The sequence below is a fragment of the Ctenocephalides felis genome, unplaced genomic scaffold (assembly GCF_003426905.1).
Source record: "Ctenocephalides felis isolate EL2017-DRISC unplaced genomic scaffold, ASM342690v1 CF-g0.4_SCAFFOLD_01886, whole genome shotgun sequence".
In the NCBI taxonomy this organism is placed as follows: domain Eukaryota; kingdom Metazoa; phylum Arthropoda; class Insecta; order Siphonaptera; family Pulicidae; genus Ctenocephalides; species Ctenocephalides felis.
In genome coordinates, this window is record NW_020538040.1 from 167,525,762 (window position 1) to 167,539,304 (window position 13,543).

Sequence of the window (13,543 nt, forward strand, 5' to 3'; positions counted from 1 at the left end):
CAGTCCTGCTGCTCGCGGCAGGTAACGGTACAACATCCTGGCTCCCGTCCAGTACAGCCAGTTGCGTTCAAATCGCTCGCCGTCGTCACCTTCGAATACCTATTATAATATCATAAGATTTATAAAATACATTAGATATTATTTTATTATCATATTCCAGAAGGAGAAGTTTATTTCTCCATAAAACCCAACTTACTAATTTTATGTTTTCTCAACGTTTCAAGTCATTCTAAATCGTTTGAGATAGAATTGTATAAATATATATACATATATATATATATATATATACATATATATAATATATATATATATATATTTTTGATGAGTTATTTAGAATCGGGCAGTTTTATTACATTCAGTTTTTTAGACGTTAGTCAATTGTACACACTAGAATGTAAGCAAAAATTGTGGTCAAAAAATTAATTAGTTTTAAATGTTCCAATTATTAATTCCCTGGTTCATCACTGTGTAATAGTGTAGTGTATTTTTGTATAATTAATTTCTTTTTCCACTGAATGACGGTCTCGATAAAGACCGAAACGTATGGATAAATAAAGTATTTCAAAACTACTTTAGTTTTATAAAAAACAAAGATTTATAAAATAATCTTCAATTCCAAACGTTTCGACAAACAAATTGATGTCATCATCAGTGGATATTGAACTTGGTATCTTACATCTAAAGATGTGTACACAGCACATTGACATTGATACAACTAACCAGTCAATAATCATGAATTTCTTCCTTTTTTTTATATATAAATAAGAAAAATAATGAGAATTTTGTTTCACAAAAATGTAGAACAAGTTAAAGTAGATTTGGACAGAAACCTGTAATAGCTATGGTCTCTGTGTCTAATATCATATGAAAACATTATTTTATTTTATAAATCTTTGTTTGATGTATCGACCTTAAAGAACTTACTTTACATATACGTATATAGTATGACTTGAAGCCTTCTAAGAACTTACCTTATAAACGCTAATGATATATCCAGTAGTGGGTGTATGACTTCTTTTAACTGCACTAACATCTCGTAAAGGTGGACGACATATTGCAGCAACTTCACAATAAAGGTCTAATGTATGTGCTGCCGTATATCTAAATAAATTATTATTATATTAACAGATCAGGCTATTACTTAAAAATCATTAACACATAAAACTAGAACATTAATCATTGCTAACATTAAAATATATTTATCAGTGCTTGTAATATAAAATGATTGTATAAATTACACATTGTTACAAATTTATACACCCAGGCATTTATGGCTGTGTACCTAATTTCAAAATGCAAATACATTAATATTTCTTCATTGAATAGCATACAACAATAAGTTAACAACTGAACTATGAAATACTGTGACCAAATAAAAATAATTTTATTTCTTTGATTGAATTGAGTTGATTTAATTTTTATTCTAAAAAAACGAACAACTGTTTTTGTCCGATAAAATTTTATACATATCTAAAATATTCACTTAGCAGATATAAACCTTTTATCACAATTCATGTGAACGTATTTAAACAGATTTATTGCTTTTACTAGAAACAGATTTCTATTAAGAGTATTTTCTATCAAATATTTATTTGAAATAAAAACAATGATAAATATAGATATAAATAAACTGATGTGCTTCTTAGCATAATAAAGCAATAATACGAATGAATACAAGCTTGTGCATTATAATACATTGTTTCTCAAAATCGGCTGTGATAGATGTTGAAGAATATTGACTTAGTAGTCTCTCTTAATATATATATATATATATATATATATATATATATATATATATATATATGTATATATAAAACTGCATGTATTTTATAGCTCAAGAAACAATGCTTGGATATGAGTGCTGTCATGCAAAAATGCATGCGCTCATATATAACTATTCGCAATACATTAATAATAATTATAACACATACACGTGTTTACATATACATAATGTAAGAGCCCGTAATTTTGGAACATTCAACTATTTCAATTTCATCTCCAATATAATTTTTGTAAAATTACTGATGTTCCAATATCACCAGCTCTGTACATATTTACATATATACCTGTCCACCCATGCCTGGTCTTGGCAACGACTGTAACAAAAATACTTACATATATATACTTACAATAGAATTGTATTTTAAAGCGAAGGCAAAAGAGTCTAATGAAAGCATCAGAATGAAAATCAGATATTTACATTTGATAAAAAATAAAGTAAATTTATCATACAGGAATAAAAATTCATAGAATATATTTAAATACGATTGTTTTACCTTAAAGCTCTTGGTTCAAATTTGCTCAAAGAAGCACTTCTTAAATTACTGTAAAATAATGCAGGATCATTCTGCTGCGTATTGATCACATAGTATGATATAAATGGAAATTCAGCTGAAAAGTAAAAATTATGATAAATTACTAACTACTACTATAATTGACTAACTATACAATTATGATTAGACTTTAATTATTAGACTTCAGGATAGTTTCTGTATTGTTATAGTCATTTAAACTAAATATCTCTTCGTAATGGTTCTATTATGTCAAATCAGGCATAATCTAAATAAATCTTAACGTGGCAAAGGATTTTAAAGGGGCTATCTTTTCATATTCGAACACAAAGGTTCTATGCTACAACTGCTACTAGCTACTTGCAATAATTAGTTCATATTCCATTTTAACTATTTAGAAATTATAAATAATTTTAAAGTTCAATAAAAAATTGAACATTGAAAAATTCTATTATTGCTTTTGTTATCCTTTTTCCATTGTAATAAATAATTTATATACCATTTCTTTCCATATTGGCCAATAACATTCCACTAAGTGCTGTATTTGTTTGTTGAACTTCGGTCAGCAATTCTGAAGCAGCCGTTCTTTGTTTGAATAATGGATGAGCCAAAGGGGATTCTAAAAGAGGATCTATTGGTTCTAAAGGGCTCATGAGGTGAGCAAGTACGCACAACTTTGGGTCGGCCACCTCGAGGACACTAAGGGGCCCTGGCGATGTTGCGGTGGTTTCCGTGGAAGATATGGTTGAGGACGGGGTTGGCAGCTGAAAAGTAATAAATTGTATTAATAATATTAATAGTATGTAAGTCATTAAAGGATAGTAATAATCAGTATAAAGTTTCATATGACAATTAAATTTAATACATTTAACATTGTTATTAACATATTGTTTTTATTATTGTTATTATATATAATTAAATATTCTACACTGAGTTGACTTTTAAGGTCAAATAGTATTTTGATGCACAGATATGCTTTCAACCCTAGTGTAAGTGGCATTTTATCTTAAGGTAAGTTGCATGAATTAAATTGATACTGACTTAATCAAAAAGAATTAATAGAGCTATTTAGACAAAATTTTCAACTATCTATTTTGAAGACATAGTTTTTTGCTTTCACTAAAGCCCAAATTCCCCGTGTTAAACTCTTTTTTCGATTAATATTAAATAAAACCATTTCTGGGCTTGTTAGTTGAAAACTAAAAAAAATTGAACCAAAATAGTATAAATAGGACTATTTCTGTTTGAAATAATTACGAAGAAATATAATAAATACAAATGTTTGAAATAATTTACCAAAGAAGTACAAAATTTTAATTTGAACATTTGAAAACACGCACCTGTTGCGTTCGGAGTCTGACTATTCGGTCTCACGCAACATATGCGTGCGAATGTGTCAATATTCCAAATGCAAACAAACTCATAACATCTGTTATTGCATAAACGAAATTAATTTATTTAACATTTCATTGTACTTCGTGTTCTAAAAATCTATTTTATTTACTATGAACGTCAATGGTAATCAGCAGCAAAACACACTTCGACCCATTATAGCAAACTTTGGCAAACTTTTAAGATTCAACCAGTTATCATCAATAGTTATCATTTCATTGTACTTCGTGTTCTAAATATCTATTTTATTTAGTATGAACGTCAACCGTAATCAGCAGCCAAACACACTTCGACCCACTATAGCAAACTTTGACAAACTTTTAAAATTCAACCAATTTCTGCTCACACTTTCACACACATAATTTTCTAATTTTGGTCTGAAATCATTCAAAATTATATAAAACATTGATAAAAAATCAGAAAGTTGACGAAAACAAATTTATCCTGGAAAGTTACACTTATTTGGTATTTTAAGCACTATTAAGGATGTACACATAGATGTCTAACCATTTTCATCCAAAAATTTAATGGGAATTATACGAAATCTCTGTCGATAATTAAATATTAAATTAAAATCGAATCCATAAACTAAATTTCCCAAATCTAATAATTTTCAATCTATACACAAATTAAATTTACAACTGCCTAATTCCAAAGAGTATAGAAAATTTCCTCCAAGTAAGGTATATTTCGAGAATATTGTTCACATCATATCACACTTATACTGCTACTAGAAATCGTTGAGAGGACCTGATTGGTTCGAATATGTTAAAACAAAAAAGCTTTACCATTCTCCAGTTAGCGTTATGAGTTAATCCATTCAGTAGTCTCAATCTATAAAAATGAACAGTTTTTAGTGGAAAAAGCAGCATTGCTTGGAGTAAGTACACACCAACTTTAATTCTATTCATTAATAATTTAGATTAATATTAGTTATCCATAAAAATTAATACGTTGTGCAAAATGTCATCCATAATCCGTGCACACATTTTTGCACGTCAAATGGTGTGAAGCATATTCAAGGCAAGTATTGTTTGAGTAGATTTTATAGATCTATTATAGATCTAAATTTATATACATTATAGATCTACCATCTAAATTCATTTAGATTGTTAAATTATACGCATTTTTATGTGATATTTGTTCGTGGGCTTTGGAAATGGTCTCGTTTGGCAATCTTTTCTATTATGTGCTGTCAAAATGTTTTATATCAATTTATAAATTAAAAAAACTAGTTGTAAGTAGCATTTTGCCTTTAGGCAAGTTGCATGAACTTCCTTCCCGTAATAAACTCAAACAATAAAAATAGAGAATCACTGTTTAGGTAAAATGTTCAACTGTTTTAACAAAATTTATTTTTATTTCAAAATAAAATTTTCTCTTTCACTTATCATAATCAATACTATATCCTATTGATGCCTTTGAACTATACTTATAATATTTGTGATTGTATAAATTTAATTACTTTAATTAATAAATTTCATTTAATCCATTTCGTGTTCGAAAAAACGTATTTTATTTGAGTGTGGACGGCAGCTGTAATCAGTAGCTGCCTACTGTGCTAAACACAGAACGGATATTCGGCATAGATTCTGTATAAAATTGCTTAAGCGTACGGCAAAATTTTGATGGTTTTTTATAATTCAAACCGCTCATCGTAGGCCTATAATATTTTAGTATGTTATTTCAGATTGCGAAATCTATCGTTATACAAAGCTTCATCAAAATCGTCAACAAATATCTTACAGTTTTTTGCATTTTTAAAATCGATTCAAGATTAGGGGGCGTTCATTAATCACGTGAGGTTTTTAGGGGGATAAAATCACGAAATATCACGTTGGGGAGGGAGGGGTATAGTAAATATCACGAGTATTTATTCTTTATCTGATTTTTTTGTTAAAAAATCCAAACATCCAAAAAAATAAAAAAAATTATATTTTTTTCTAGTAACTAAAAATACACATGATGTTTGGTTGGAAACGAGGGTAATTTTGAATATCACCACGTATCATCAAGGGGGAGGGTAGGTCCAAAAATCCTTAAAAAATCGATCACGTGATTAGTGGACGCCCCCTTGTGGGCTAAAACGTAGGCGAAAATTTTACACTTTACTACTAATTACAAAGAAACGGCTCACATACTCACACACACACATACTTTTTCCAAATGTGGTATCATTCGATTCAGAATGACTTGAAACGCCGAGAAAACATAAGATTAGCAAACCGGATTTTTTTTGCGAAAACAAACTTCTCCTTCGGGTAGTTAATGGTATAAAAAAGAGGTACAAATAGTAAAAGTACATAGTACGATTTTGCCTCATTTGTTTGGCTTAATTCACAAGCATATTACATCATCATATTTATTATGTGTAGAATCTTAATTTACATCTACTTATATACAAATGCGCACACACACATATATATTTTTATTAAGATAAAGAAAATTCCAGTAGGTTGTTTATATAATTAATCAGGAATGAGAGAAAATATAAGCAATAATTGTTTACATATACCTTTGTTTACACATAAATATATTGCATTGCCTTAACAATAATAACTCGAATTGTGAATTTTGAAACGTAGTTAGGAATAAACTTTATCGGGCAACGTCAGATCTGTTACAAACAAGCCACGACACCGAACGATTGTGTAAACTAGGATCGACAATTTGTGTAAATTGAACTTTGAATACAAAACTATTAAGATTTCTTTTAAATTAATATGATCAATTACTACTTATTTTAATTATCATATTAATTTTATTTAAGTTATATAAAACTTGTGTTTTGCAGAAAAATCCAAGCGAGCGTCGCATCGAGTCTATAAATCAAGAGCGACCGCAAAAAAGAGGAAAAATCTGCTTTACTCAACCTAAAGATCATGGAAACAAGAAAAGTCCCCCCAAATCGGGTTAGCTATATTCCCAAAGAAGGCCCAGTATTATCAAAAAAACTAAACGAATTTGGTATTGTGCCCACATTAAGTCGCTTAAGCACAGATCCCTTGGAAGCATATCTTCAGGAGGCGGTTATTACCGCTAAGAATAGAAAAGAATACATGGAGAATATCAATAAGAATAGCAAAAGTGCTAAGCCGAGTTTAGTAAGTGTTAATAAAGATATAGGCGCTAGAGCTCATTGTCACTCGGCTCCAAGGGATTATGTCAAATACCCAGCTATAAAAGAGGAATTGGTCAAGCAGAGCGACAATTATATTACTATTAAGACAGAACCTAGCAAAACTATTCGCTCCGCTTCTAAGAAGGAACACCATACCAGCAGAAATCGTGTCGATATACTAAATGCCGAATCGCGCAGATTACTCAATAAAGATTTAGCGACATTGACGTTGCACGGTGGCCGTCAAGATCGTGGAAGTTCGCGTGGAGATTCACCGGATGTTTCGAACGATAGAAGAAGACACGACCGTTCAGCTCACCATGCAATATCCCAAGCATCACCTGTCAGGGATGATATGAATAAAATTGAAAGACTGAAGTTGAAAGATGAATTAGGTGTCAAACATCGAACTCGCGAAGACGGCAGCCGAATGCATATGCATAATCGAAGAAGCTCCAAGGAAGATAGCAACAGGAAGTCTGGTAATAGAAGCGCCATAGATGATCTGCCAAAGTATGAACGGGCAGCTTCTACTGTTCACAAGGATTTATCTGCTGCTACAAAGCCTAAAGTAAGAAGCGCGACAAAAGATGACGTGGGCCGTGTACATGTAAGATCCGCCGCGAAGACCGAAAGTACTATTTCGAAACGTACGCAACCAAAGGTTGATTACAGCCCTTCCTTACGATGTCAATCAAAGGAACGCTCGACCAAGTTACATGAACGCGCTACAAAAGAAGATTATCACCGTCGCCGAGATTATTCGGATAGGGAGCGTTCAATTGCAAGCGCCCGAAGACCAGACTCCTCCAGGAACGAAGTCGTTAAATTATTCAGCAGATCTGCCATGAAAGAAGAAGAAAGATTAAACCGGGAAGCAAGAGCTACCGATACCGACTACTTGTAATAATAAGAATTATAAACTGGATCAAATATTTTTGTAATTGATTTTAAAACTGTAAATAAGATTTTCTCAACTAAAATTTTATAGTATGATTTTATATGTATTTTGACACAATTGTATAAATTTTAACTGTTATATTTCAAATTTTAATATATTCAATATAAATACACAAAAAGAATTTTCTTCTAAAAATAAAAAAATGCTCAGGATACGGCGATAATTTTATACCCAACAACTTATGACATCGTGCCTTAAGGCAAATTGCTGGAACCTCCCGTATCGTAATTCAAAATTTTTAAAAGCCAAAAAGAAAATAGATTTTCTTTGCGAGTTTTGATTTTTTTTTTAACATTTTCTAAAGTTTTGAAAATATTTGAAAAATTGAATATTGAAAAAATGCTTTTTTAAAATACCTATATTTTTTTAAAATTTGGAATTTTTTGAATATTGAATTTTTCTTAGAAATTTCTTAAAAGTGTTTAATAACGTATCGGTTGATTCAAATTACACAATATCAGTTTTTGGACTGCTTAATGGCATTTTTCGAAACTTTTTTTTGACCTCCGAACCTGCTGGACCTGCCTCTGTAAAAACTTAATTCTTCATTACGTTAATACAAGTGGAATGTTTTTTGATTCATAAATCGGATGCTCCGTTCTCTCAAAATCTTAATTTTTTAAAACTTTTTTCGATCTCCAAAACCGCTGGGCCAGCCTTTGCAAAAACTTAATTCTTCATTACGTCAATACAACTGGAAAGTTTTTTGATCCATAAATCGGATTCTCCGTTCTCCCACAATCTTAATTTTTCAAAACTTTTTTCGATCTCCGAAACCGCTGGGCCAGCCTTTGCAAAAACTGAATTCTTCATTACGTCAATACAAGTGGAATGTTTTTTGATTCATAAATCGGATGCTCCGTTCTCTCACAATCTTGATTTTTAAAACTTTTTTTTCGATCTCCGAACCTGCTGGATCTGCTTCTGCAAAAACTTAATTCTTCATTACGTCAATACAACTGGAAAGGTTTTTGATTCATAAATCGGGTGCTCCGTTCTCTCACAATCTTAATTTTTTAAAACTTCTTTTTCGATCTCCGAAACCGCTGGGCCTGCTTTTGCACAAACTTAATTCTTCATTACGTCAATACAACTGGAAAGATTTTTGATTCATAAATCGGATGCTCCGTTCTCTCACAATCTTAATTTCTTAAAACTTTTTTTTCGATTTTCGAAACTGCTGGACCTGCCTTTGCAAAAACTTAATTCTTCATTACGTCAATACAAGTGAAATGTTTTTTTGATTTATAAATCGGATGCTCCATTCTCTTACAATCTTAATTTTTTAAAACTTTTTTTTTCGATCTCCGAAACCGCTGGGCCAGCCTTTGCAAAAACTTAATTCTTCATTACGTCAATACAAGTGGAAAGTTTTTTGATTCACAAATAGGATGCTCCGTTCTCTCACAATCTTAATTGCCATTTCTGCACTTTTTGCTCCGTGTCTCCAAAACAACTGGACCAACTTTTGACTAAAACTAATCAGCACGTCTCCTTATCAATAGGAATCGAATAATTCAAATTGGTTGAGCGTTGCTCTCGAAAACATGGAAGAAAATTGTATCAATACATACGTATATACTACATACACACATACACAAACATCTATTTTTTCTGAGGTATGCCAAAATGTTCAGAAACCTCTGAACTTACCCTACGGGAAGTTAATATTATACAAATAGATAAACTTTTCTAAATTAATTAGTTAGTGTACGGTATCATGATTGATTTCCATCATCAATTGTCTAATCATTTAGTTTTTTTTTTTTAAATAAAACTTACCGGTACTCCAGCTGGTAAAAATCTGTCTAAGCTATGAACGGGTATTATGAAGCAATCTTTATCTAATGTTGCTAAAGATATTGGCTCTGTTCTAGGTTGTGCATTGGTAACGACGGTCGTGTTCGTTGACCCGCCACTAAAACTTACTTGTCTTGTTGTGCAAGGAGTTGGCAAATCTGAATTCGTATTTCGTCTCACTAAAAAAACATTCATAAAATATTGATATATTGTTTTCCATTTATATCATTTATTTTTGAACTTAAATATGGATAAAGCAAATTTTAATCGATTTTTCACAGTTTTAGCATTTCATAAAGAACTTAGCACCAAGCACACAATTTGAAGGAAAAAGGTATATATGAACTATTTTATATTACATTTTACCTGAAGGAGTCCATTTTAATAAAGAAACTGATGATCTGCGATCAACTAACGGTTGCGGCATTTCAAAATCTGATGGAGACACCGTCAATGAGCCGGCTCCACCAGTCACGGGTCCACATCTGGGTTCTGAAACCATACTCGACACAAAATGTAAGTCACAAATTTGATATAAGAAATACATATATTAGGGTGGAATTTCTTTGTTCCAAATCCCCCTGGATTTTTGGATATCAAATGCTTCCAAATTGATAAAAAAGAATTCTCTGAAAGTCTCAGCTTTTAATATTAACTCTAACATAGTCCGCACTCCAACTAGAGTTTCTTGGTTCTTCTTCCTAAGTAAATACTTATGAAATATATCAAATTTTGGTTGTAAATTTTCTATTTATGATCAAAATAAGTAAATACAATGTTATTCTCAAAATTTTGACTCACTTGTCGCTAAGTTATGAAACGGATAGAATTTTAACCATAGAAATTTTAGTTGGAGTACGAACTATCTTAAAATGAGTATTAAGAGCTAAAACTGTCAGAGATTTTTTTTTATCAATTTGAAAGCATTTGAGCCCCTAGGAGCAAGGAAATTCGAAAACATCCATATTAAGGATATCATATAATATTATATATATATATATATATATATATATATCAGAAGGTAAAAAAGATATAGATAAAAACAAAGATATCCATCCAGGTAATAGATTTCTTTGCCTTTTCCACACAAATGTAATTCCTTATCTATTCATAGAATTCGATATACATTCAACTAAGCTATTATAAACTAAAGGAATGTAAAGTAATTAATATCAAAACAAAAATGGAAATATTTACAGACTAAAAAATAGATATAAAATATTTATTTTTGCTCTGACATGTTTCTATTTAAGGGGCACGGAGAACTATATATAAAACATGTAAAAAAATTGATAGTGATCAGATCATTTGTTTTTGAGTATGTAATCGCTGCAGCAAATTCGGAAAATGCTGTTTCGAGAAAAACGCGTTAAAGATTAAATGATCGTTATACTATATACTATATATATATACTCTTTAAATGATTGTGACAAAAACTATTTAAGATATCGATTTAAAATTTTGGTATGTTATTTTTAAAGGTATAACCTATCGAAATAAGGAAAAATTGAAAATTCGATTTTTTGAAAATTTCACACTAGCTGTGTCCCATAATAGATCAATATAATGATTTCATAGATCAGCTGATAACAGCATAAATGAAAATGTCGATACATTTGTTATAAAGATTCTCAAAAATCTTGATTTTTTATGTTTGATCATGAAAAATCTTTTTTTTAAAAAAAAACATATAATAAATTTATTATCCAAAATATGCAAATGATATTCTTTGTATAGTTTGTCTAGAAAATGTACGCTAATAAGCTCCTGCATATGAAATCTTGCCAAATATAATTCAATTCAAATGAGAGCCCTTCATGAAAAAGAAGCAAACAACACAGCAAAATTACCAAAATATTACGTTTCAACACTAGACATATGGATTTATGACTGGTGTTTTGAAATCACTATAGTGCATTATTATTTTGTTTGTATTATTATTATTGTATATAACATTATTATTTTTTTAGCACCAAAAACTGCTTGAAGAGTCAAAATAAATAAATTACAAATAAGCAAGTACTACAATGACTGTACCAAATACAATATTTTTGGGAAATTATATTAAGAGAAAAAGAAAACTGAATTTTGAGCCAACAGAAAATACATGAAATTAAAATATGAGATGCTAATGTGCTCTCACAAGTTAAAATATTACACATAGTACTCTCTATATAAATATAAATTAAATAGTGATTACTGGTTAACTATAACCCTTGATTTGAAATTAATTGCATCCATTATTATTTCAGCTAATTTGCTTCACTATCATGCAAATATTGATTTATAAAACGTGTTTGTGAGCTGGTAAATAGATCCACATGATATTTAGATCATAGTCATGATTATATATATATATATATATATATATATATATATATATATATGTATGTATATATATATATATATTTATACATATATATATATGTATATATATATATATATATATATATATATACATATATACATATATATATATATATATATATATATATAGTTTAGAATAACAATGCAATTATTAAACTAGTGGTGTATGGCATCGTGCCTTAAGGTAAATAGCTGGAACTTCCCGTACCGGAATTAAATATTCGAGGAAAAAAAAACAGCAATCAATAAATAATTTGAATTGTTTCAAATACAATGGCTTCAAATATTTTCAAAAAAATTATTATAATTACTATATATGTATTCGTTCATATAACTAATATACAGTGGCGATCTTATCGCTCAAAACACTTGAAAATGACTACATAAGGAAGAGTTGCTGACTGAATTCAACTGAGGATATACGTGTATTTCTTACGATTCCAACAACCCATATGAAATATATATTCATTTTTAAACTAAATTCCAAAGTTAAAATTATTTATTTGAAGTATATAAATAATTGAGCTTTAGAACTTTAACTAAAAAAAATAAAATTCGAATTATTTTCGATATTCAAAAAAACTTTTTTTGAAAATAAATAAAAAAAAAATCCAAAAGCAATCGTTTAACACAAGCAGAAAGTTTGTTGAATCATTCAATTCGGATGATTCTCAACATCTGCCAATTTTTGAAAATTTAGCTCAGTATCTACGAAACGGCTAGACCTGCTTTTGCCAAAATCTAATTATAAGTGTTAATAAATAAATGTTCACAACTGAGATAATACGTTGTGGTTCTTTAATTCACGCTGTTTGTTATTTCTAGAACTATTTCGAAATTACACAAAAAGCTGTTTCCGACTATATCGACAATTAATTATGATTCATTCGCATATAATAACATTAATGAATAAATTGCGTGTTGTAAATATCAAACAATTCGAAAAGAGCTCACGTAATTCCATTGAAAATAAAGCTGAAGTTCATTAACTGATAAGAAAAATACAAAGAAATTGTAAGTAGGATAAGTTAGCACGCAAAATTTCATTGAATTTTTTTAACTTCACTACTTATTTTCTCCTATTGATAAAACTATTATACAAATTACGATAAAAAATCTAAATGGCTTTGTATTAATAAAAACGCATTACAAACCTGTAACTTCGTATTATCTGGGAGTAATTGGATTATAAATTAAGTTTGTTGCACGCAAGTAGTGAGTGGAATATTTTAACAGATATTTAATAATTAAAATATATTTAAGTTACATTTGCAGATATATTATATAAATCTACATATCTACTATTGATTATAATGTAAATATTTCCGATAACTCATCTTGATAGTTATAAAAAAAATATTATATTCAAGTTATATTAGTAGTCGTTTCAACATATGTAATTTTTCTTGGTTGTCCATTAAAAATTAAATATATATATATATATATATATATATATATATATATATATATATATATTAGAGCGGGGCTTAAAGGACCGCTGGTAAAAAGGTCCACCACCGATATCTCAAAAACAAGTAAAGTTAAGATTTTTTTCAACAACAATATCTGAAAGTAGAGGAAAAAAGATGTATAACCAGCCATTACTTTGAT

The 13,543-nt window shown here is 29.5% G+C and overlaps 1 protein-coding gene across 1 annotated transcript; it reads right to left on the reverse strand.

Moving 5' to 3' along the window:
• Positions 1-3: 3 nt before the first annotated feature.
• LOC113376211 lies at positions 4-10,067 on the reverse strand (the record flags this gene model as incomplete). The annotated part of the gene is made up of 6 exons (XM_026616123.1): positions 9,932-10,067; positions 9,548-9,744; positions 2,791-3,055; positions 2,277-2,391; positions 972-1,101; positions 4-99 (listed from the first exon to the last, which is right to left on the reverse strand). Coding segments are annotated over exons 1-6 (939 nt in total), but the record flags the coding sequence as incomplete, so codon positions are not given.
• Between the last annotated feature and the right edge of the window lie 3,476 nt (positions 10,068-13,543).